The sequence below is a fragment of the Orbicella faveolata genome, unplaced genomic scaffold (assembly GCF_042242905.1).
Source record: "Orbicella faveolata isolate gen_17 unplaced genomic scaffold, um_ofav_v1 contig_12, whole genome shotgun sequence".
NCBI lineage: Eukaryota > Metazoa > Cnidaria > Anthozoa > Scleractinia > Merulinidae > Orbicella > Orbicella faveolata.
Genome location: NW_028301539.1, coordinates 1,847,944 through 1,861,121, shown reverse-complemented (window position 1 = coordinate 1,861,121; position 13,178 = coordinate 1,847,944). Strand labels below are relative to the sequence as shown.

At 37.7% G+C, this 13,178-nt stretch overlaps 1 protein-coding gene across 4 annotated transcripts; it reads left to right on the top strand.

Moving 5' to 3' along the window:
- Positions 1-128: 128 nt before the first annotated feature.
- On the top strand, positions 129-12,135 carry LOC110067497 (segment polarity protein dishevelled homolog DVL-3-like). Of its 4 annotated transcripts, none has more exons than XM_020774832.2 (17): positions 129-289; positions 758-827; positions 3,870-4,006; positions 4,701-4,810; positions 5,228-5,348; positions 5,460-5,556; positions 6,494-6,563; positions 6,659-6,746; positions 7,328-7,379; positions 7,513-7,589; positions 8,046-8,113; positions 8,631-8,690; positions 8,822-8,911; positions 9,584-9,727; positions 9,874-9,962; positions 10,222-10,300; positions 10,629-12,135. In XM_020774832.2, the coding sequence occupies exons 1-17, from the start codon at positions 129-131 to the stop codon at positions 11,240-11,242; spliced, it is 2,127 nt and encodes a 708-aa protein (XP_020630491.2). In that variant the 3' UTR covers positions 11,243-12,135. The 4 variants fall into 4 exon arrangements, with proteins under 4 accessions (XP_020630491.2, XP_020630490.2, XP_020630489.2 ...); XM_020774831.2 differs by having other exon boundaries at positions 9,578-9,727; XM_020774830.2 differs by having other exon boundaries at positions 8,807-8,911.
- The last annotated feature ends 1,043 nt before the right edge of the window (positions 12,136-13,178 follow it).

Genomic DNA, 13,178 nt, shown 5'->3' with positions numbered 1-13,178 from the left:
GCTTCGATTGTCAAACGCCGCGCTTTGATTGGCCGACACCTACCATGTGACCCAACAGTGATTGACGTGCCAGCCATGCGACAGAAGTTCTTGTTCATGTTGGTGTGGTGAAGAGTGTATTGATCAAAATGGACGAAACGAAGGTTATATACCACATAGATGACGAAGATACGCCGTACCTAGTGAAGCTTCCTAAAAGTCCTACAGATGTAACCCTCTCTGATTTCAAAAATGTGCTCAATCGGCCGAGCTACAAGTTCTTCTTCAAGAGTATGGACGATGATTTCGGGTGAGTTTGTATGTACTCAGTCAGAGCTTTTATGTAGATTCATTTCTTAGCCAGTGTTTACGTTGTTTTTCTCGCTCTACAGTTATTTCTCAAGCGCAACACGTTTGATTCTGTAAAGGGCTTATATTTGTATAACAGATGGTGAAATACGTTTGTTTTGAAAAACACAGGGAAACCGTTCCTACGGTTCGACCTTCAAAATACACTCTCAAATATGAAGTGTCTTGTCATACTCATAGAACGACCAGGGTGCACATTGCAACACGACCGTATGATTGGAGACTCCCCGTGCCTACCAACTGTACATACCTTTTGCTTGTTTTATCAATTTTCCCTAATTTCCAGCGACCTAGGGCGAACAGTATCTGTCGCTTCTTCGTGCAGATTTCATGCATTCCAGCCAAACTTCTGATAGCGTTTTACCTGTAACTGATATCTCTGGTTGATAATTTACGATTTGTATTGCAGTGTGGTCAAAGAGGAGATAAGCGATGAGGAGATGAATCTACCTTGTTTTAATGGAAGGGTCGTTGCCTGGGTAAGCCAGTTGTCATCGAATTATAAGCTACCGTAACCCGCAAATAATTTACCGAACCAAGCCAACTAAAAGATCGGCTTTGTTGATATATTTTCGTAGCAGGGAACACAGTTTATCTAAGGTTGTAACTCAATCGCGATCGACCATTGCAAGCGATTGCCTGTTTTAGTCCAAATCTTACATAAGAACTGATTTCTGTGGTATTCTAGTGCGATTTCCTTCCTTTGTAATTCCTATGAGGACATATATCCTTATGGCGCCCAAACGCTATGTTTACTTCTCTTAGGGATGATCTTGTTTTACGGCCATTATTTGAAACGCTGCAGTAGAAGAAAGAATTAGTATAAACACATTTTAGCTTGAATTTGTTTCGCTGTTTTAAAGTTTAGTTAAAATCACCTACACTACACGACCTAAACCTCAAATATGAGTAGTTGTGTTTTATCTCGAGAAATATATTGGCTTCTCGATTGTCCTTCATTAATCAGGTTTCCTTGAATGTACAAAACCTCATCTTTTATTTATACCACCACACCGAGTTCCTACTGAGTCAATTGTTTAGAACTAAGATTTAATCTAGATTATACGGAAAAAACCAGTAACTGTTTCGTATATGTAAACACTGTGCTCTTTTGCCGTCTCGCGAGTCGAACGATTCTTTGTTCGAAATCGCGTTACGGCCTTAGTCCCAAGCGAATAAAACAACCGGTGATTTGCATTCCCTGTTTGTCACAAGAGTAATGTAATTTACTCAAGGTAAGTTCTAAACCAATGCCGAAAGCGCTGTCTAACATTAAAAGCACAGTGCTGTTACGAGATTTGCAATTAGAAGGCTATTGATTAAATTGCTGTCGGTCGTACGGCTGATGATTTTGAGAGGTCAGGCGAGATTTTTGATTGTCAATGAAAAGTTGGTTGTTCTCTTGAATTTTCTGTGGTTCTTTACCCTCGCGTGCTATTTGTATACTTGAGTGAAATCTGTTGAAAAAGTAGCCTTCTAAAGTTCGTTTAGTCGATGTCACGTTCTCAAATTTGCTACATTCATGTCAGGTGAAATGAACAAGAAACCGGCATGTAAAGGGTTTTGCGCTCTTTGATGGTTTCTTTATAATAATCTAAAATTTCTTTTGTACTCGTCCGGATCCGTGCCTGACTGGCCACACACCAATTAACTGATAACTACGTGAGTGATATGATGGCCAGAAAAATGCATTGAAGACAGATGTTCTGGCAAAAACACTCATTACTCAATACTGAAATCTTTACAATTCATGCTCACATCACATGGAAGGCGAGGATTAAGAGGGGATTAGTTAATTCATACCACTGATAGGTATTTTACACACCTATTAAATACTCAAGGTTTGGTTATTTTTGGTAGACTTTGATGACAGTGTTTTGTGTAGCATCTTGGAGAGATTTTTTCCAGCTGTTTGGTGGTGTTTTAGGGTTTGTTCTACATTGTCGTTAAGGCCAGGTATTCCATTCTTGGGTTCATCTGCTAATGACTCTGTTGGCATCCTTCATTAGCATCCTTTTGATAGATTAGAACAATTAAGTTTATTCTTGGACAAATGATCGAGGGCTGCAAAAAATAAAAGGTCTTTGTCCTTCCACTGGTGAAGTGTAGTGTGAAGATTTATAATTTTAGCAAGGCTGTGATCCTAGATTTATAATGGAAAAAGACTTTCCACTATAATTTCTTCTCTAAGTTTGTTTAAAGTTTTTGCTAAGTGAGCTCTGTGGATCTAAGGTCATCCCACTGAAAATGACAACTTTAAGATTTTTTTTTTATTTTTTACAAAAGAAAAACAAACTTTTTGAACTTCAATTTCAGGAAACATGAAATTGTTAGTCATTGATTTAGAGGCTTTACCCTTTGTAGTAAGTTAATAAATCCAATTTATCTGGTGGTTTTGAATAGGCCAAGCAAAACCACTGAATGATTAATAAAAGAACTTGCATAAGCATAAAATATGTTGATGTCATTGTATTGTTCTCAAAGTGATTTAAGTACTTTCTTGTGATAATAAAAAAGCTCTTAAACTGACAAGACCCGCCTTTAATGGTGGTATTAATTGCAGAACTCTGTCTAAAAGGAATTGTTTGTGGTATTTAGCTTAGGTGACTTGTTGTTTGGAGAAGTTGAAATCATAACTACAGAGATAACAGATATATGGCTAATTAAGATTTTAAAGAAAACAACTAGTACTTTTAGGAATTTAGACCTGGTTTGCATGATGTAGGTCCATCTTGCTTCAATTGTCATGCATCTGAAGTGTAAAATTACCATAGAATGTATGTTATACCTACATGTGCACCATGTCTTGAGTTTCAGTTTCTCCTAACTTTGGCAATAATCATTCATTCTTGTTACTTGGTTGCTTTACGTTTTCCTAAAGTACTGTTGGTAAATAAATTTGTAGAAACCAAAATTGATCACTGCTGGAATTAAACAGTTAATTACAAATAGTTATGAAGACTCAAATATTTAAATCAGTCAGCAAATTACAGTTCTATCAAATGGTTCATGTTTTTTACACTCTTTACCCAAATCATGAAATAGAGTAACTAAAATTGGTAATCTTCAAGATAAATTGAAGATTATAATTTGTTGATGTAGTAGAGATGACCAGATACATTTTCTACTTTTTTCTATATTTAGATAAGTATTTAAGTCTTTCTTCCCCAGCAACAGCACTTTGGAATATTCACTTGAATAACAAAGCATGATTTGGTTGAGAGATTGAGTGTGTCTGGGATGTTTAGCGAAGCCAAATTCAATAGATATTCACCACATGTACATCAGTACACAAGTGTTTGCGTCAGACAGAAAACACGGAGGGACTATTCTTTTATCTTTGCAACAATATTTTAACCAAGAAGTTAATATCATATTACTGCTTTTGCATATTCTTGTACATTAATTACCATGTACGTTGTAGCAATTCACCCAATCAAAGTGTTAAGTTTTCAAACTTTTAATACGTGCCGGTATAGTCAATATCATTTTAATGCTTATAGCTTGTTTTCTTGTTACAGCTTGTCACCTCAGACACAAGTAGTGTTTCAGACACTGGCAGAGATGATCAACAATCTGTTATATCTGCTGCGTCTGACCTGCATCCTCCCATGCCAAGAACAGTTGGTATTGGGGATTCAAGGCCACCTTCCTTCCAGTGAGTACAATGGACCAAATTCTACATCTTTCAGCCTTGTCTGCATATTGCTACAATCCCTGGGATTGCTAGTCCATTGCCGGTTAACCCTCAGTATTTTGTTAGATTGTCCCTGCTACTTGCCAGCTTCTGGTGATTCTCTGGCCTTGCAGGTGTTGGAATATAGTGTTTATTGAAGTGGAGATCAATATTGCTTCAAAATAAAATCTAGATTGAAGGTGTAAAAAGTTTGGATAAAGTTGTACATGTATGTACATTGGAGCTCTGTTAATCCAGTCTCCAACGGGCTACAAAAATTTGGCCGTATTAACTGGGTGGCTGTCTTAAAGGGGTTCCTTAAATAAGAAAATGACTGAGCTTTTGTCTTGGCCAGTATAAAGTGGTTGTAATAATGAGGTGGCCATATTAACAGGGTAGTTGTAAGTCACGATTGTACTGTATATCAGTTATTTATTTCCCAGTATGACAAAAACAAATTATTTGTAAACACATGGATATTACAGGACATCATCAGTTTAGGAAGCAGGGATAAATGAGCTCAATAATAAGAATTATTACTATCTGATGTTTCAAAAACAGTAAAACCTACTGATTTGTGTTGGACAACTACCTTTCCTTGTTACAAACAGCAATTGACTACTGCTATTAGGAACATCTAGAATTAATAAGACGATATTTCTATGTTTATGTTTAGCCCCCATGGAGGACACTCGACAGCTGGCGATTTTGACTCTGAAGTGGATTCCACAGTTAGTTCTAGAAGAGGGTCAAGACGTAGAGAAAAACACATAAACAGAAATGAAGGTATTTCAACATTCTAAATAAAATATGGTTAGCTGTTTCCTTTTTACAACTTTATCAGCATTCTTTTTTTTATGCGCATTATAACTTTTATTTTTAGTAATTCCTTTGAAAGACGTAAGCATGCAAAAACTAATAATATAATGTCCAAACATTTTGGTGACCTCATGACACCATTATCAAGGAATGAATAGATGAGAGTGAGTTAAAAAGAGGTAAGACCTGGAGATTTACATAAATGAAGTTAAGTTAGACAAAGACTTAAGACTTCACTTAATATGTAAATCTTCAGGTCTTACCTCTTTTGAACTCACTCTCATCTATTCATTCCTTGATAATGGTGTCTCAAGGTTGCTGAAACATTATGTAATAACATTTGTATATATTTATTTGTAAAGTTGTTACGCAATTGTGTTATAGTGATCCATGGACGGCATCGTCAAGGAGGAAGACATGAAGGTGACAGATATGAGAGTGCATCCATGATGAGTAGCGATATTGAAACAACAAGCTATCAGGACTCTTCGGATGATCAAAGCAGGTAAAATCTTATCAACATTGCTACTTAGGTTAGAAATAACTCTTACTAGTAAGGTTTGGTTAGGTGATCAACAGCAGTGGCAGGGATAAAATTTGTGTACTTGTGTTGCAGTGTTTCAAGATTTTCCAGCACAACAGAAGGATCTCAGCTTCTTAGAGGAAGACATAGGAGAAGGAGAAGGCGACCTAGGATGCCTAGAGTTCAACGAGTAAGAATGGTTACCTCTCTTGTCTTTGTAATTTCAATGTACATGCATTATCTAGAAGATGATAACTGTGAGGAAAGAAAACATGCCTAGGGGATATGACTGTGATGTGTGGGATATGACTGTGATGTGCGGGATGCAAGAACTCAGAACAATTAGTAGAAAATTTGTGTAATTGTATTTGAGCCTGGTGCAGACAGGAACTACCAAAGTGTAGTAATTGTTTTGTTGGATACCTAGGATGTCTGATGTTAAGCTCTCTATCGAGTTACATAGGAGTTAACCAAGACTTGATATCCACTCTGGATGGATTTCCTGTTTGGCTTACATGTGAAACTAGTTTTGGAATGCTTATACTGTAGTCAATTTGTTTACCATTGCTGTTTTGTTCAATAGCAGATTTTATAAAGTTTGCACCAACTAAGCTACACAATTGGCTTAAAAACTTCTGCTACTTTTTTTTATCCAATCAGAGGTAAAACCAAAACCAATTCACTCGCACTTTATTTCCCACCCTTTGCACCAGCTACATGTACTTACTTCGAGTTTTCATTGGTTCATTTTACTGGCTGTGGCCTTTGCGATTGGCTAAGACAATTAGTTTGGGTTTGGTTTTACGACACTCAATTCATTTAAAAACCGCTCTATCATTGAAATACCAATTGAAAGTAGAAAGGTCTAAGAGAGATAAGGACTTATTATAAGCTCCTTGTTAGTTAATGTGGTTTTAACTTTAAGCCCATACTCTGTGAGCATTGAAATGATAGCCACCATGCAGCACTCATGTTTTAATATTTTGCAAATTAAAATGGTAGCAATTTTATTAAAACAAAAGCCTTTTTCAACATGCTGCTCTTGCTCTTGCTTGCACACTTAAACTTTTAATGTGTTTTAATTTTCCAATAATTATAATGTCTGATGGAATTAATTTCCTTTACAGTGTTCATCGTTCAGTACAATTACAGAATCAACTATGTCGCTCAACATCATAACAGTCACGCTAAATATGGGTAAGACTTAAAACCAAAAATATGTTCACTTTTTGTTACCATTGGTATCATTCTCTTGGGCATGCTTTTAATGGTTTATTTCCTTTTGTTTCCAGAAAAAGTTAATTTTCTAGGAATAAGTATTGTTGGGCAAAGCAACAAGAGAGGAGATGGTGGAATTTACGTTGGTTCCATCATGAAGGGGTGAGTTTAAAAATTGTTGCTTTTTGGTTATATGCAATGCGGAAAGAGAATTGAGTCATTTGTGATAGTTTGAAAGTTTGTCTTGTTAATGAACTCTTTTGTGCTTTTGCCAAACTGAATTCTACTTAAGGAATAGAAAACATGTACTGTGTTTCTATCAAGATATAAAAACACGAGTGGCAGTGTGAGAGAATGAGAAATGCTGTGGGAACACTAGCCAAAAGGTGAGTGGTTCCACAGCTTTTTTTGAGTTCTCCCAAACTTCCACAACTGTTTCTGTAACTCAATAGAAATACTGAGAACATGTTTTCTAGTTCTCTTAGAAAATTCTGTGTCGAGAAAAAGAAAACAACTTGTTCACTTTGATCATCAAAATGTAAATTCTCTTTTTCATTATGCCAACGGCTTGTGCTATTTCTGTGTTTCTATTAAGTTATAGACACACAATTTTTAAGCAGTTAGTGTGTGTATTTTCTTTGGGCTATTTTCTAAATGTATATAACTCAGTGTTATAGCATGTTCTGTAAGAGCATGATGCATAGTTCTGTACCTTCTTTTCATGTGTTTCTCTGTCTACTCAGGGGTGCAGTGGATTTAGATGGTAGAATAGAACCTGGAGATATGCTTCTACAGGTATGTGAACCATTTCCACCACTTTTGATTTAAATGGAGATCATTCCTTCTAGAACACTTCTGAGGCATGGCATGGCATGTTGAATGCTATGAGGCATGTACTCTTCTGATCTCTTGTCTTCCTCCTTCACAGGTCAATGATGTAAATTTTGAGAATATGAGTAATGATGATGCTGTACGAGTGTTGAGAGAAATGGTTCATAAGCCAGGGTAAGGAATAAGATTTTAATTTACTTCTCTGTAACAGCTGAAAGCCTTTTCCTAATGGTTATGTTTATAATTAATTTACTACTTGGAGTACCTTCCAATTTAATTTTGTCGCATGGTTGTGTCAGATGGAATTAATGTCAAGTTCAAATTTTGTGATGATTATACATCTGTTCCATATGCCCTTACCTGTACTCAATGGAACCTGTTTTTATTGACAAAGAAATTGTGGGGGTTATTCTGTTTAGAATTGCCCTTTTCCTTAAATACTCAATGCACTAAGTGAATGACATTTAATTTAGCACAATTTAGTAACAGTACATAGCTGTTATGTAGTCAGATACATGTAGAGATTACCTGGAACACAAATGTTTACTACACAATGCTGCATTTAAAATGTTGATTACAGGTCTTCCAGTGAGGGATGTTTCCAATTTATTGCATAATTATTGTTTTCAGACCTATAACACTGACAGTGGCCAAGTGCTGGGATCCAACACCAAAAGGATATTTCACATTACCACCTAGTAAGTTAAAACCTTTGTTTAATAATACAATTATCTTCAGTCCTTTGATTTTGTTAAAGGTATGATTGAAGACTCTGTAATGCTTTATGTGTGTCCACACCTTTGGTTATAATGAAGAAATACCAGTGTTTCCTGTCTTTTGCTGGTTTACAACACATGTAACTTCATCCATGATCCTGTGTCTCCCATTTAACTATTCATCTCCATATGAAAGAAGAGTAGTGCGCCATGACCAATTCATTTACCCAATAAACCCAAAACGCAAGGGAAATCTTTCCAGCCTCCATAAACTTTGTTTATTGATGTTTGAGAGATTTTATATCATTGTTTCTTCTTGAAGTCCACAAGATTGTCCTTGTATTTGTAGTTGTGGTCTACAGTGTATAAAGGCTAAATATTATTATTTTGGGGTTGAGAGGATTGTGTTCAGTGAGTGACAAGGCACGTCTTTTTTATGAAGTAAGAGAGTAAACATTGTTTCCTTGGTAGTGATATAAATTAAAATGTTTCCCTTTAGGTGAACCAGTTCGTCCAATTGATACCTCAGCATGGGTTCAACATACCACACAAATGACTCGTAAGTATGAATTCAATGGCTTTTTGCTGCTGTACAAGATTAGTCTGCATTTCATATTTTTAATCTGTTCATGACATTGGTTTTAACTGAAGAATCTCTTTAATAACTAATCCTAGAGTTTGGACCAACAGCTCAATATGGAAAACAGCCAAACAGCCAGTCCCTTAGCACAGTGACATCTACAAGTTCATCAATGACGAGTTCTTTACCAGAATCAGACAGTGAGTTGCTATGTGGTTCTTTATTGTGTTTTTATGGTGACTGGTTTTTTTGTGTGTGAATCAACAGGCAGACCTGCCAACTCTCCCAGTTTTCCCGGGAGTCTCCAAGTTTTTCATCAAATCTCCCCGTCTCCCGGTTAGAGTACCAAATCTCCCGGGAACTACCTACTGTGGCTCTTTTTAATTTTTTTTCATTATTTTCGTTATTTTCAAGACGTCGGGAACGTTCGAAAGGCCTTCAGGTGATTTTCGTAGCGTATTCAGACATTGTCGAAAATTATATTTTTACAATGCAAAGATTTCTAGCCGTCTCCAGGTTTTTGTACTCTGGGGGTTGGCAGGTATGAACAGGGTTTCAAGTTTTGAAGACCAGCAAAGCCCATAATACACTCACCCCATTCTCTAACAAAATTTCTATTTTACTGGCTGGTGTGACTTGAATTTAGACAAGTCTACGATAGTATTGGACATCGTCAGCTGTAGATCTGTTCATTAAAACCTATAACGTATACTGGTAGTCACATCTACCAACATTACTTCAAACATAGCAGGTCCCATTTTTGTTATTGTTCACTTCAGAAATACTTTCTTTTCATAATTCAAAATTTTTGATAGCATATGATTCCAGTCCAGTTGGCTTTATTTAGTTGTGTTTTCTACCTTCTGTTATAGGATATACGGAACTTCAAGAAGGCGAAGGACTCTCAGTAACCACAGACATGAGCACAATAGTTAAAACAATGGCTGCACCAGACTCTGGGCTTGACATTAGAGACAGGATGTGGCTCAAAATCACAATTCCTAATGCATTTATAGGTAAGGTAACAACTGCTTCTAACAACTGTTCCAGTAGTTTCACTTGTGTATTTTGAAATGCACTTTGTAGTTTTATAGGCATGGGCTTTAGTCTCACTCTGTTGTCTCACACAACTTTGCGGATTGCTATGCTTTGTCTTTTTCAGGATCTGATGTAGTAGACTGGCTTTATTCACATGTAGAAGGTTTTCAAGACAGACGAGAAGCAAGAAAATATGCCTGCAATCTTTTAAAGGTAATGTTAAATCTCTGTTATAACACAGTTCTTTCGTCACAGAATTTCAAGACATGTTTCTTTAAATTCAAGGAAAATCATGAGTTGTGGAATATTTGCACATTTAGACCTGCCCTAGAGAGTGCAGATGTCATCTATTTTCTTTAACATGGTGATATAAGAAATTAAATTAAATAACACTGAGGATGTATAAAAGCTCGGCGTTCAGTAGTTGTTTGTTATTGCTGTAATAATTGTCGTTTGCTTTGTTCTTCTTCAGGCTGGCTTCATTCGTCACACAGTGAACAAGATTACATTCTCAGAACAGTGCTATTATGTATTTGGAGATCTTTGTGGAAGTAAGTCTGTAGCTGTATCGTAGTTAGCCAACAGGACTGATAGGGGTTCAACCCACCCACAACATTTTTACAATGTAAACATGTGAAGGAGGCATGGAAATTCTGAGGTGTAGGGCCTGTCAGGGTGTGAACTGTGATTGAGTTTGGAGGTGGGGCTGCCACACGTTCTTCAGAAACAAAGATAAGCTTTGCTACGAAATGGTGCCCCTTTTTGAATCGTATTGCTTAATTTTCCTTCAAATGTTTAATGAGAGAGCAAATGTCTTGCATGGTTCCAATGCTCTTGCGGTATATCTTCTTTAATATATCCTCTATGTTTGTGTTGTAGATATGGCTGCCCTTTCAATTAACGAACATGAAGGTGATGGTGACCAAGATACTCTGGGACCCCTCCCTACTCATCAACAGGGTATCTCATGGATGTCAGGACCACCAAGTTACGGATATCATCAAATGCCGTCGTACCCACCTCCTCAACCCATTGTTGACGCACAAACACCAGGATACGCCCAGTCATTTTACAGTGCACACAGTGGCAGTCAAAGCCCTCACAGTGCCAGTGGCAGTTCTAAAAGGAGCGGTGGAGGAGGCGGTGACCGCGGAGACGGTGATCACAGAAGCAGTGGTGGAAGCAGTAGTGAGAAGAGTGGTAGTAGTAAAGGCAAAAGCAAAAGCAAAGAACGCGAGGCTCGCAGCGTAGAAGGATCAGTTCAACTACCGCCCATGCCAGGAGCTCCCCCTATAGGAGTTCCCATAGGAGTTCCCATAGGAGTTCCCATAGGAGTTCCTATAGGAGCTCCGATGCCTGGCGGTCCCCCTATGCCGGGAATTGCTATGATGCCAAGGCCTCTTGATCAAGTACCTGAGAACGTCTCGGCTAGTAGGAACAGTTTTAGAATGGCTATGGGCAATCCTTGTGAGTTCTTTGTAGACGTCATGTAATGAGGCAAAAGATGTCCCACTACCAGCTACCAGACCCGGCTAGTGAGCTTCACGAATGACAGGCCAACGGAGGACCCACCCCATCCGTAGGACGGTACTGCCTGAGATGTGGCAGACTCTACACTCTACACTTGCTTAGTTGTAACACCCACACCGCAAGTTGTATCAAGCTTCAATTTTTCTTTCTCGTGTGTCGGTTGAACACAGTATTATAGGTTATCAAAATTTACGCGTGGCGCCAATTTCGGACAAATTCTCGGAGCCAAGACGTTAATTCTCATTGTTAGTTATTATTTCTTTTTGTATATAGTGTGGCAATTGGTGCTTTCGAGAGGTTAGGTTTGTACAGAAATACAGCTTGAGTTATTTTAATGGCAAAGAGAACTTCGTTTTTATGTAGTCTTTACAAAGAAATTTTGACTTGCGAAACTATTTTGGGACCTACAGAGGTAATAGAAATTCTCAGTCTTCAACATCCCCGAGTAATCGTGGGTCAGTTTTATCTCTCCTGGCATAGCTCACTAGATTTTACTCAAGGCTGTATTAATTGAGTTGTCAATATAGTACGGTACATGCATAGCTATATATACAAGGTTTCTCATATTTCTTGCCAAGCGTTAGCGAATTCAAGTCAGAACACTTTCTTGAGGGGTGTCATAACACAAGTTTTTATTTTAGCCAAACCCGTCAACAGAGTGTTCAACAAGTTTCTTGAATGGCCTGTGCGAGACAAATTACTATTGATAGGCAATGTATGGATCAATTACTCTGGAATGAAGCAATTTTAATGAGCGCAGTTTTGCAGTGTAAAGAAAACAGATGGGTGTTAGCCCGTTATTCTCTGGAGGTAAATTTCTTTTGCCACTAAGCAAATAAAATGATACAAACAAAAAGGTTTCTTGGTAGTGGGCATGTGATCAGATGGTGTCTGGTTTTCGCAGTCACTCTTTGGGCTGTTACACAACACTTGACAAAGGAGGAAGCGTGTCGTGACAAGCCAATTGATGGTTGTTAACGTGTACGTTTCTCTCGTTTCTCTCCGTTTTTACCTGCACAGGACCGCATTCAGGGCCTCTTTAAGAGCCTCCCCCGTGAAAGAAGCCCCCTCGCCCCCGACCTTTCAAGTTTGAATTAGGGTTGCACGCATGTACCAGCAGTTGGAAAATTGTCGGTAATTAGAGTTAAATTTCTGCAAATCTTACGTCTATTGTGAGCTGCACTCGTCTTCCACTGTTTCTATTCGTAAGTGCGCTTTATTCGTCCAAGTTTTGTGTTCCCTAAGCTTTACCATTAATACTTTGTTTCGAAGCTTCGTGCAATTAACAAATGTATTGTGGCTTTGTATTGGCAAGCAGTGTAAACTTTTTAAGGACATGTTCTTGTTTATGAAGCCAGAAGGTATCGATCGGATATGAATGAAGTTGAAAACTGCAGATTTGATGGGAAATTTCAAGGAAGTATTAGTCTGTCAAGGAGCATCAAAATGGACCAGAGTTTAGGCAGGCAATGTTCGTATATTATACCTCAATCTGCGATCAGGCATTCTTTTTTAATGGATTATTTTTCTTGCTGTTGAAAAAGAACGCCAGATCGCAGGTTAATTATACCCGAGTCGTTAATAAATTTGGAGTTAAATTAATTTCTCCCTGATTCCAAGGGCTGGAATTAAAATTTTTATAATTTATAGGTTTCACACAGTCACGGAAAGATGTAGCTGGAATTAAAATTTTTATAATTTATAGTTTCACGCAGTCACGGAAAGATGTAGCCCCTCTCTAAACTTAACGTATTCTGCGCGATGTCCGCTCGCCGACTTGGAGAGGTTATAGAAAGGCAAGAAATTTGAGTTAAGCACTCCAGCAGGCCTACAAATGAAAAGTTGAGAATTGACGAAACTTTGTTCAGGTCATGAAAATTTGCTCAAACAAGAAGGGAT

Bases quoted from the DNA above. Each gene is read 5' to 3' on its own strand.
- LOC110067497 (XM_020774828.2), top strand. From the start codon at position 129: ATGGACGAAACGAAGGTTATATACCACATAGATGACGAAGATACGCCG. The intron at 7,590-8,045 runs GTAAGGAATAAG...TATTGTTTTCAG, and splicing joins GAAATGGTTCATAAGCCAGG to ACCTATAACACTGACAGTGG. The intron at 8,114-8,630 runs GTAAGTTAAAAC...GTTTCCCTTTAG, and splicing joins ATATTTCACATTACCACCTA to GTGAACCAGTTCGTCCAATT.